Source organism: Rutidosis leptorrhynchoides, chromosome 1 (genome assembly GCF_046630445.1).
Source record: "Rutidosis leptorrhynchoides isolate AG116_Rl617_1_P2 chromosome 1, CSIRO_AGI_Rlap_v1, whole genome shotgun sequence".
Lineage (NCBI taxonomy): Eukaryota > Viridiplantae > Streptophyta > Magnoliopsida > Asterales > Asteraceae > Rutidosis > Rutidosis leptorrhynchoides.
In genome coordinates, this window is record NC_092333.1 from 629811121 (window position 1) to 629824232 (window position 13112).

A 13112-nucleotide genomic window follows, 5' to 3' on the forward strand; every position below is an offset into this window, starting at 1 on the left:
ATTTTTAACTGAATGTGTTTATCATCCGTTTATCATTTTTTCAGATTTTTCATCGACTATTGGTTTAGACTATTCGGTTTAGATTGTTTATACACAGCTAGCCAAATGCTTATGAAGTTGCATGGACTTTTTTCACAACTGCTTTCAACAAGCCTTATGATTTTGAACTTATACTTATTGTATCATCTTCAACAATCACTATGTATTTGCACCCAATTCTCATGTTCTTTTCATTTTTTTCTTCTTCCAAATTCAAGAAATAAAAGAATGTACATAATTTGGCGTTTCACAGACTCAGCAACCACGAAAACACCTTGATTAGTGGAACAACAAGAAGATCACGAAGAACCAAAGGAACGAACATCCCGTAGGACAGCGAGGCGAGTTCTATTCGCCGCAGATTCCGACGAGGAAGAAACACGAACGAAGAGAATGCGACCTGAACAACAAGCATAGAAACGTAGAACCGCAGTTTGTTTTCCTATTTGGGCAGCAGTTCCCTATAAACCTCTGTACAGTCTTGAAAAAACTGCCACTTGTAACCATCCAGGCTTAGCTTGTATGGCCACCAGGGCTCCCTGTGAAACGGGAGGTCACGGGTTCGAATCCTGCCATAGGCAGACGAACTTAATAGTGGCCCCTAACAAGAGGGTGCTTTTCCTGGTACATGTGATACCTGGGTTGCCTGCTGCCCCAAGGTTTACGCGCTGCACGGAGCCAATGTGCCTATTCGTAGTAGTGGTTCCTCGGTTACCCAAAAAAAAAAAAAAACGCCACTTGTAAATTATGTGTGTAATGACACTTTAGCGTGTAACCGTAAAACACTTTAGCATGTAAATTACGTGTAATCAAAAGCCAGCGACACGATCACAAACAATTTTCAGCAGCAACGCGCGCCCCATTTCATCTAGTTAAGATTCAACATAACAAAATATAAGTGTTCATAATTTACATGGATTTTTTCACATGATCAAGGTTATCCGCACGACAAACCGACTGATTTGGGTCATAATTGTTATTTCGTCTTGGTACAATTTTAGCCTCCATAGTCCATACTCCGTAACACTTGTTACGTTTCTACATTACTTTCTACGCCTCATTGTAACAAAATAAATCTTTCTTACATTTGCATAATAAAAGAGACTTCAAGCATAATATAGAGTCAAATGACATAACACTTGTACAACAACCACCAAAAATAAAAAGCATTTAGGGATGACATCGGGGCGGATTTGAACCGGGTTTAGTAATTCCAGAGTCCGATTAAACAAACCCGTCCCAAACCTGGACCCGTCGGGTCCCCATCTAGTTACTAGGTAGTGGGTAAATAAATTTTTCCACGGGTATCTATGTCCCCATTTACTTACAAACTATAGGGTAAACGGGGTTTTCCACGAGTATTCGAGTCTTTTTACGGGTATACAGGCCAGGTAATCAGGTATACGGGCCGAGTAATTGAGTTTACGGGCTGGGTTATCAAATTTACGTGTCGGGTATATGGACTTGGGTCTTTTTCCGGTATACGGGCTGGGTAATCGGGTTTGTAACTAAAACCATCCCGGACCCGCGAAAAAAAAAAAAACATCCCCATACCCGGCCCTAGACCCATTTATATGGCCCAAACCCGACCTAAAAATATCTGGTTTTGGGTTTCCTCTTCAGGTACGGATTTTTTTGATATCCCTAATAATATCGGCTCGTTCTTTATATTGCGGCTCGTTCTCCCACAAAAATACTCTTTCTTTAGATTTAGTGACCTTTTAACTAATACTTCCTCTGTCCCTATATTATTGTCCACTATTCCATTTTGAGATGTCCCAAATTAATTGTCCACTTCCATAAATGGAAAGGAAAGAAGATATTTCATTGGTGGATCTGGAGAGAGAAGATGTTTCATTGGTGGAGAAATGAAGTTAGTGGGATTTTCTTAAACTGTGTGTTTTTTGTCTGGTGACAATAAATATGGGACGGAGGGAGTATATAATAAAATTATCGTCGTTGTTGGGCCAAGAATATGCTTATTGGACCAAAAATTTTAACCTCATATAGGTTCTTTCTCCATCTCGCGGGTCATTCACCATCTCGCGGCTAATTCTCCCTCTCGCGGCTCGTTCCATCTTTTTTAGGTTTGTCCGCCAAAATACCCCTCACAGATGTTCGTTCTCTCTCTCGAGGCTAGTTCTCCCCACCTCGCATAGGTTCGTTCTTGCTCTCGCATCTCGTTTTCCCTCTAACGGCTTGTTCTCCATCTCGCGTGTCGCAGTGGGCATGTATATATTCATGCAACAAATTCATGTTGAGTATGTATGTTGGGTATGTGAGTTTGCCTTAAAAAGAGTGCATTCATATAGAAATCACAGGTTACAATTTGGATACAACAATTCAGTTCTGATAACCAATCAATTCGTCCCCAACTATCCCTAAACATTTTGATTGATATCAACGTTTAGTTAATACAAAGCGGGTGGGGGGTCATTAAGCGTGTCCTCCATCTCAAATAGAACCTTTTATTGTTTAAACTGTACAGATTATGATACTCAATAATTATTAATAAAACACGGTTTGATACGAGACTATTCTACAATGAATTACGAGCCTTTAACTTCAAATCCTAGATTTGCCCCTGCGGGTAGGGTAATAATCTGGCTGGTTTTCAGGCATGGCATCTATGAAAGCAGGTACCTGCTTGTATGCCTTGCTCAACCTGGATAGAAGAGGGTACTTACTCTGCACCAAAAATATAACAATTATATATAAGCATTCATGATTCTCATAAATAAAGTTGTCATTTACCAGATTGTATTGAACACATTGGGCAATAAACAGTTGACTTCTAAGAGAATACGTTATCACTTATGTAATCATCCAAGGTGCACAGCTTACCATGTCAACTTTGTAGCTTTGTGATGCAGTAATGATTGGCTCCAGAAAAACATCAGCCTGCATAAGTTTAACCGGAATATTACTTTTCCCAAATGTACGGTGTAAGACTGCTGTTGACTGATTATTTGACAAGGTGATTCAGTTATGAAGGCAGAGCATCATGTTAAATAAATAAACGTTACCAGAAAAATTTCATCTCCAGTTGCGTACTTCCCAGCATGATCTTTTAGTAAAATCTCAAGAGCTACATCAATTTACAAAACAAAAAAAACTTTTTACAAAATTAAGTTTTTTTACAATCAGCTAATCCTAAATTGCAGTGGGTTTAACAGGTTATCATTAAGAGCATCATGCCTATTTCCTTAAGGTGTATTATTTGAAAGTAGACCTGGCAATTGTGACCCATACACTCAAATTCGGGTCAAATGGGTCAAACTTTCAGGTCAATTGGGTCTTGAGAAAAATTAAGTCTAACAATGTAAATCAAAACTTAAAAAAAGATCCAAATGGGTTTCTCTCCAACCTATTGAGTCATATAAAAAAAATGAAGGAACGGGTCTAATGGGTATCAATACTCAAATATCAATAAATAGAAATGGGTCAAATGGGTTTTGTGAATGGGTCAAATGGGTCAAGCACAAAAAGTCTCATCTATCAAAAAATTATGAAAGCATTCATGGTTATATCATTTATTATGTATATTAATAGTTCTTATGTATATATAATAAATAAAAATAACTAAAATAATGTAATAAATGTAAAAAAAGCAACGTAACCCATTTGACCCATTTGGCCCAACTGACCTATGACCCGTTTCGACCTGTTACCCAAACCAACCCAACCTGACCCATTTTGACCCGTTTAAAAATTGACCCGTTTGACCTATGACCCATTTCAACCCAAAACTATTTTGACCCGTTACCCAAACCGACCAAACCTGACCCGTTTGCCAGGCATATTTGAAAGTCAAGTATAAGTTAGTTAGCAATGTTAAATCCTCCTAAAGTTCATCCTACAAAAGTACAAATCCTCCTAAGGAACACTTCTCTATAAAACTAAAAGAAATCAGCTTCAGATACATTTTTGACAAGTGGCCATTGAGAGGGTACATAATTACTCAATAATAATAATAATAATAATAATAATAATAATAATAATAATAATAAAATAAAATAAAAATACCTGTAAAACCTTTGCCATAATGTTCATGAGCCCATGAAATCATTTCGTCGCGACCACGATTTTGTTTAATGTAACCCTGCAAGTTGAGAAAATTGGCTGATATGTAACAATTCACATGGAAGCATTTTCTGTGAGGGTTTTATAAATCAACAACAACAAAGAAAATACTATTTACAATAAAATAATACAAAAAGATCATCTTACTCACCAAAATAGGTAACCTTACAAGAGGTTGTGTGCTCGAAGTAATAACATTTACAACCTGCAGATACGAAACGAGCTAGCATATATCACATAGCGTGATTTACCACCAAAATTTAATAGAACGTAACTCATGAATGAATCCAAACAACCATATTGTTTATTCAATTTTTTGTTTTTAATTACGTCGCTAGTTAACAGTGGACTCTGCATTGGTCAGTTTACTAACCTAAGATAACATTCTGAGCATTAATTTCCGGCACTTTGTTCTTGCAGTTTTGCTTACTTATATAGATAACAACTAGTACACTTGAACAGTTTACTATTCCAGCACTCCTTTGATCGTCAATAATGACACTAAAGGATAACTCACGGTAATTAACTAAACACGTATTATTTAATTAAGCACTCAATAAAAGTAGAAAACTAAGTGATCCTAACGCAGCTAGGCGTTTGGTACTTACTATAAGAGGTCAATTACATAACAGACTGAACATGATGAGTATCGATAGATATGAACCAATGGTTAACAGCATGAACTTGCAGTTGTTTGATCCATTCTTATATTGGGCATAGGTAGAAAGTTATTATAATCAGGTCTACCAATATAAGAAGCTAAAGCATAAATGAAATAATACCTGATAGTTTAATGCCTTTTTCTTAAGGTCATGTGGTAACAAAGTAGGCTGAGGGTACTTCTCTTCAAGGTACTGTTTTTGTTATAAAACATAAATCACAAAATAAATAAATGAAAGGGCAAAAACTAGTACTTTATAGCAATAATGAGACTTTATATGAAAAAGATTAAACCGATTAAACTAATTGGATTTGCACTGAAGTTACAAACCATTGCGATTGCAAAAGAATCAGCAAGCACAAAATCACCATCCTTAAGAGCAGGCACGTACCCAAGAGGATTGATCCTTAAATATTCTATAATTTATAAAATAACAACACGTTAGGATTTGTAGATGAATTGTGAAACATAACAGCAGCCGTGATGAAATAGCTAACACAACCACACAATAAGATCCAGCTGAAACTAATATGGTTAAAGTTACAAGTGATTAACAGCTTCACTTCTCTAATTTCTACTTTGTTTTTCACAATTGTAGTTACTCCGTATTTTTTATGCCATTTTTTGCGTATTACTGATTTAACTAGTGAAATCACCAGTAAAATCACGGGTTTGTTTAAACGAAACAGTTTAATGATATGTTTTAGGTATTAAGTGAATGTAAATGCTAAAGTCATTTAGTTTAATAACTCGTGGAATCATAGATTCCGACTAAGAAACTTGGTCAGTATAAATGAACTACATTTATTCTCCCACCTCTTGTTCCAATTTTCATCACAATTATTATTATTATTATTTTTGTCATAAAAGCTACATTACAGTATTTTATTGGGACATGTATTTCGCATACATATGTAACATAATTAATCCCGTAAAAATGACCCAGTTTTGAATAATAATAATATTATAATAATAAAGTTTGCTCTAAAATTGAGTATTTATATTTATAATAATAATTATTAATAATAACAAATGTCTCTTTAATTTTATTTTTTTAAAAACTAAAATACAATTATTATATGAAGGCTGTACAATATGCTTCAAAGTTTGTACATGTGTTAATGAGATGTTTTATCATAAAGTTGTATATATATGTTTCAAATATTGTACATATGGTCATGGTAGTGTTTTACCATAAGGTTGTACATATTGCTTCAAATATTGTACATATGGTCATGAGGGTATTTTATCATAAAGTTGTACATAATGCTTTATATATTATACAATTAACATGTTAATAATTTTATTTAAAATAATTAATTATTTTAATGACATCATCAAGTTAGTTACTATAAATACAATTTTTTTTAATTATAAAATATTTAGGATTAATGACATCATCTAAGTGACTTAGATTTTTTTCTTTTTATTTTTGATTTTTTCTTAACAAAGGATTTAGCTTAATAATGACATCATCATTTTAACATTTTAATAGAAACTATAGATAGGGCTAGGAGCAAGGTTGGAGAACTCGGATCTCGGTGAGATCTCGTTTGGATATTTTTGGGGAGATCTCGGCATCTCGGGAAAATATCGGAGAGATCTCGGACGTTGACTTTTTAGTTTTTTTAGTATAAATTTATATATATAAATATAAATAAATATAAGTATATTTATATACATTTTTATGATATTTTATAAGAAATACGAGAAATGAGTGGGAAAAATTTGAGAAATTACGAGATTTTACGAGAAAATTAGAGAAATTACTAGATTTTACGAGAAAATTCGAAAAATGAGCAAGAAAATTCGAGAAATCGTGGCTTTGATCAAGTTTGACCCCGTGGACTGGGTAATCTCGGGAGATGGACATCTCGTCTCGGTTGCCTTCTAAGAAAGAGATCTCAGGGAGATCTCGGAAAGAAATAAGGAGAGATAATAAAGAGATTTATAACACTGGCTAGGAGCAGACATCATTTCTATAGAAAAAATCAAAAATAAAATAAAAAAATCAAAAACTGTAGACATAAATAAAAAAGAAAAAAAGAAAAATACAGTTACCAGGACCGTCCTGCTCAGATTTGAACAGATTAACAGAGTTGTATTCATAATCAAGTCCTGTCCAACAACAGACAGAAAAATAATCATATTCATATATATATCATCATTTCTTCGAATAATTGCGTTCTGATGAATAAACTAAAAAGAAATTAAAGGTCGATTACCTTTTAAGTTGAGAGCAATACGAACAGTATGAGCAGAACTACTGACGAAAAATGAATACAGTTGCAAACGACTCGCCGTCTACACAAACATTAATCAAAATTGAATAAATACAGTAGTTAATAATATTTGATACACAAATAAAGACGTACCATAAGTGAAGCCTGAATTGTTAACAAACAACAAAAACAATCGCCCTCCTCTTGTGTTTGAATATCACAGGTGAGGTGCGATCAAACACCCTGTTTGTATCTTTGTTTTGGGCAAGCTTTGCTTGGGCCATGGTTGTGTTGTTTTGTTTATTAATATAATATAATATAATTTTCCATTTTGCTGAAAAAAAGTGTTACGACCCAAAATTTTTTTTTTTTTTTTTTTTGGCCGAAAAAACATATTATATAAATAAATAAAGAGAAGATTAGAGGATCTTGTGGTGTTACAATTGACAGATTATACAATCTGTTTGACAACTATTGTGCCGTTGCCTTCAATTTTGTTACGACCCAAAATTAAAGCCCATTATATTTATATCAGCCTAATAAATATGAGGCACTTTCAAATTTGTACGGAGTACATTCTTACATGTGCTTTTGATTGGTTAAGAAAATGAAGTTGATATTTACAAATTTGTTTTCATTGATCCAACATTGTTATGTTTGGGGTTATCTACCTAAAATATTCTCAAATAAAGTCCAACATAAAATTTGTGAAAGAGATCATTTCAGAGCATTATAGAAATATTATGTAGATTTATCCAAAATAAGTTTGATAATATCACTAGAAGACCTTTATTACGTCCGTTGTATAATTTAAGGAGTAATAGAAAAAATTTCACAGTTTTGTAAAAGAAGGAAAAAATAAGCATTTAAGCCCAAAAGGAAGAACCTATTTTATTGTTAGGGAAGTAATATATCATACTTACTTGATTTTGATAGATTCACCATTTTTAAAACAATTTTTCAAAGTATTTATATTTTTAAAATAACCAAGAGGGATGTGAAGGATAATATAAAGGGTATATTGGAAAATGATGTAAAAGATTGGTGTATCTATCAAAATCACATGTAGATATATCACTTCCATTACGATGTTCTTAACCCTGACTATGACGTTAAAGTCAAGTGATGTATTTTTTGGTGATGTGGCAAAGTTAAAAAGTGAAGATTATTAAAGGAAAGTGTTAAATTTGTGGCGGGTGATGTGGTAAAATATTATTTGTGGTGGGCGTGGGGAACGGCTTCAATCACCTAACCGTTGGGAGCACTCTTAGAGAGCTCTCAACAGTGGTGTCATGGATCCCGCCTTCCTCTCCGCCCAGCACCACGTCGTTGGCACCACCGCGCCCTGCTGGCCACCCTCAAGTCGCCATGCTTCTTTACCCTCTGTTTTGTGTTTCTTAAGCAATTTGTAGGACATAAGTATATGGAAAAAAGGGTTAAATGACTTTACACTTGGTTTCAATTGTCAAGGGTATTACGTAATGTCGGTCAAAATTATCTATTCTATTAATAAGGATAGTTTTTTTTTTTTTTTTTTGTAATGCTTGTTATTGGGTATCTTTCCCTAAGGTAAACTTCGTATCTCTAGCCTATATATGTATCACCATGTTTGTATCAATGAATAAGATAAACTCATTCCTCTACATGGTATCAAGCGCTTGTTGTTAAAACGCTATTTTTTTACTTCACGCGACTCTTCTCTCCTTTCTCAATGTCATCACACACTATTCCTAACGATGTTGATTCCAAAAATCCGATTATCATTGTCTCTCTTTCCAACATACTTAAACTCACTCTAGTAAACTACACCTCCCGGAAACTTCAGATCCAAGCCACACTCTGTTCACATAATGTAACATCCTCAGATCGGGCATAGGTCTAAGATGACCTTTTTGCCCTTAGGCATAATTGTGTGGCTAATTATGCTTTTATTTTAACTGAATATTTTATTTTATTTTATTTTATTATTTGGTTAAGACCAGTTTGTGACAAGGGTCACAGAACAGGTTCGTTCATTTAATTTGGACTCCGTTAGGGCAGTCAAATTAAGTACGAAAGTTATTAGATAGCTGATAAATACCCGTGTGTTGTGGGGTATGGGGTTTTAACCCCAAATAAGTGTATTGTGCTGCCCTTTTCTCTCATCTTTCTCCATCTCTCTAGAAAATTCCCAAACACACCCGTACTCACTTCATCTTCAATCTCTAACCCTAGATTCTTAATTGGTGTTCTAGAGCTCAAATCTTTTATATCATCTTGTCCTTTACAGTTTACTGAATCTATTGAGGTAAGAATCAAAGTGTTTCAAGCTCTAATGTTTGAGAAAATGAGGTTTTTGTGTCAAGTTTGTTAAAAGTGTAATATGGGTCAAAATGGTTGATTTCGATGTTGTTTGTGTCAAAATCTTTTGGGTTTGTGCTTATTGATGTTTAGTGTATTTGATTTGGTCAGTTTTGAGGTAAGAAACAAGCTCTAGAGCAAGAAATGGTGAATTTTGGGTTAAACCCGTAGAAACACGACCGACTGTCTAGACGATCAACTGGTTGAGTGACATACTCGACCGTGTGTCTGAGTTCTGACCAGATGATTTAACTTAGTCAGTCGACCGAGTGAGGGGACACACACGACCGTGTGTGTGGACACAGTTGACCGACTGTGTGAGTCAGTCGACCGAGTGTCTTTGTGGGCAGAATATTTTACTAAGTGTTGATGTCTAGCCGTTATGTTGCCCGTGTGACTTATGATAATCAGAATGTAAATTCTGAAAATGCATAAGTGTTGAGTAGACTTTTTAGCGGCGCTTTTGATACTGATTTGTTATATTGTACTGTCTTGTGCTAACGGACAGAAACTAACTTGATTTTCCTTATGTTCAGATGATAAGGATAAGGAAGCAGCTCAGTGATAGATTATCTGAGTGAGTTGCTGGTATTCGTTGAGTGGGTCTATCTCCGGATAGAGTATTAAGTAGCTGACACGCTACTTGTTCAACTCTTTATTATTATGTTTATGCTCTATATATTGTCATACTAGTTAGGACGATTGCATGACTGATTTTATCTGTGATCTTACGTGCGCACTGTTAGTTGGACACCAACTGAGGCGGCAAGGTTGGGAACTCACCGAGGAAGCAAGGTTGGGTTTGTGTGAGGTCGACCGTGGTAGCCTGGTCGGGTCATGATGTTACTGAATATTCAGTATAGCATAAAAGGACGCATGTGTTGCGTCTGGATGGTTATGCAGTGGATTCAGTAAAGCGGACTATCAGTAGACTGTAGCCTGATCAGCTAAGTCGTGTGCTCGTACAAGCTGCCGATCCTCATATTGTCAGTTGTTGTTGCATGCTAGTTCAGTACGTTAGCATATTTGTGACCTTTGCATGTTCAGTTGTTTATGCTTGATCCGTTAGATAGTATCCATTCACTTAGCAGTTGTGCTAATTCCCCCACATTTCCATCCATTGCATGTTTAGGTACTGCTGTTAGGACGGTATTGCGGACGGGTTGAAGACCCGTTTGACTATGAGCTTAACTCTGATGTTTTCTATTTTAATGATGTTTTCACGTAACACCGTTGTTGTATAAAGTTGGTTTGTAAACAATGTTATGTAAACATAAACTAAGACTGATTTGGTAATTAAGTATTTACTTTCGTTGTGTATAAAAAAAAAAAAATCAGGGTCCAAACCCTACATATCTTACTTGAGTACGCCATGATCGACTTCTTTTTGGTGCGCTTATAGGAATACGTAATCTCCTTGATATCAATATTTGTACCACACAATAATTAATTAATATAGTGGATCCTAGTTTATTTAAGGAAATATGTCATGGTTGAAAGTGTTTAGTTGTGAGTTATTCTTGATGAGAAAGTGCTGAAGTGACAACTAATCATGTCGAGAAAATTTGTTTTGATTGAGAGCACTCTTAGATGTTATATAAATGCAAAATGTTTATGCTATTTATTAACGAAAGGTAACTAAGGGTGTGTTTGACGTGTGGCTTATTGGAGCTTATGGAAGCTTATGAGAGCTTGAGCTTATGATTTTAATAAGCTCCAAGTCATAAGCTTCGTTTGGTAGTCAAAAAAAGTAGAGCTTATGAAAATCATAAGCTCTGAAAAAAGAAGCTACTTGTAGTAGCTTATGAAAAAAAGTAGAGCTTATGAACTGAAAAATAAGCTCCAGCTAGTTTACCAAACATTTATAAAAAATAATAAGCTCCAGCTACCAGTTTCAAAAATAAGCTCCAGCTCCTACTCATAAGCTCCTGCTCCAGCTGTAAGCTCCAGCTCTAGCTACTTTCGTCCAAACACACTATAAAGAGAAAAAGAGTAAATAAAGAGAAAATGATCCATTAACACGCTACAATATGAAATGGTAGAACTCGAAGGACTATCCATGTAATTAACTGTAACCCAGCTTTGGATTGGAGAAGGTTTTATTGCATGTGGTATTTTTTAGGTATAACGTATATATGAGCTGATGGTGTGTCGGTGGAAATGTGTCGGCTACATAGCCGTTTGTTTATGCAAAAATATAAAAAAGTCATATAAATGGGACCTATTTGACAGCCCCTCGTGGCGTGTTAATATTGATAATTAACTAATTTTAATATATTAAGATTAATATTAATTAAGTAATATATTTAATTTAATATTAATATTATTATATTATTTATAATTATATTATATGATCAGTGGCGTCTTTGGACATAGGAAAGATAGGCGATCGCTTAGGGCCCGAAATTTTTGAAGGGCTCAAAATTTTTACGGAGTAATATATGTATATAGTGGTAGGATCAAGAGGGAAGTAACCAATCGGGGGGAAGCGGGGGGAAGCAAAATTTTTTTTTTTTCCGTTTTTTGAAAAAGCTTTGTTCACGAACATTATAGATGGGATGAAAATATGAACATTTAATAAAGACACTTTGTGATAAATGTTTTTATTTTGGCGGGAAAACGCTCGAAGAAGTAATATAACAATTATCGTGTTTTTCGAGCGTATGTTGACGTTTTAGCTATTAGGGTTTAGATATTACGGTTTATAGGGTTTAGATATTAGGGTTTAGAAATCTAGGGTTTAGGGTTTAGATTTAGGGTTTAGATTTAGGATTTAGATTGAGTTTTTAATATGAACGGTTTAGAGTTTAGGGTTTAGGGTTTGGTGTTTTGGGTTTATGGAATAAACCCAAAACACCAAACCCTAAACCCTAAACCCTAAACTCTAAATCGGGCTAAATTTTACTTCACAAAACATGATGAAAAAAAACGTTCATATTCTTCACGAACAATATTATCTTGAATGTTATTTTTGTCGATCGTTTTCCCGTCTAAATAATAACATTCATCACGAAGTGTCTTTTCTAAATGTTAATATTTTCATGTGATCTTGATGCCGGAAAAAAAATTCCAAAAAAACGAAAAAAATAAAATAATTTGTTTCCCCCTGCTTCCCCCGATTGGTTACTTCCCCATTGATCATGCCCCCATATATATATATATATATATATATATATATATATATATATATATATATATATATATATATATATAGTTAGTTAGTTAAATAAAAATAATGTGTTCAATAAATTTAATTAAAAAAATTATAAGTTAACTTACGGGTATTAGTCTATATAATTTTAGGGCCTTTTTTTTCCCTTTTTTCAAGCCCGGTTTTCAAGCTCACACATCTTTACTCATGTTTATGGGATTTCCGTGTACAAGGGCCCATTTTTATTTTCGCCTTGGGCCTTCGAATTGTTGAGACGGCCCTGTATATGATTATATATATCGCAATATATAACTGGTATTTGACAAACGAGTAACCATCAACATTTTGTATTTCACATGTTTAAAAATGTAATGCATCCACTTATCATTATCGTTTGTCATAATTTACGTCTTAAAGAATGGATGTGGTACATATATAAAATATAGTCCTTGGGGTGAATTTGAACTTTATTAGGAGAAAATGTATAATTGTAGTTTTTGAGGGCACTACAACAAAAATGTAGTTTATTCACAGTTATTTTTTCACGTTTGCCTCAAGCGTGTACTTAATTTTTATATATATTCACCCCCATAAATGTTGTAACATTTTATACGCT

The 13112-nt window shown here is 34.3% G+C and overlaps 1 protein-coding gene across 1 annotated transcript; it reads right to left on the reverse strand.

Moving 5' to 3' along the window:
- Positions 1 to 2331: 2331 nt before the first annotated feature.
- LOC139885635 (glutathione S-transferase zeta class-like) lies at positions 2332 to 7267 on the reverse strand. Its single transcript, XM_071869385.1, has 10 exons — positions 7159 to 7267; positions 7009 to 7087; positions 6845 to 6901; positions 5114 to 5199; positions 4905 to 4976; positions 4274 to 4327; positions 4066 to 4141; positions 3066 to 3127; positions 2884 to 2940; positions 2332 to 2727 (listed from the first exon to the last, which is right to left on the reverse strand). Exons 1-10 carry the CDS (start codon positions 7159 to 7161, stop codon positions 2605 to 2607), a joined length of 669 nt encoding a protein of 222 aa, XP_071725486.1. The 5' UTR covers positions 7162 to 7267; the 3' UTR covers positions 2332 to 2604.
- Positions 7268 to 13112: the final 5845 nt, after the last annotated feature.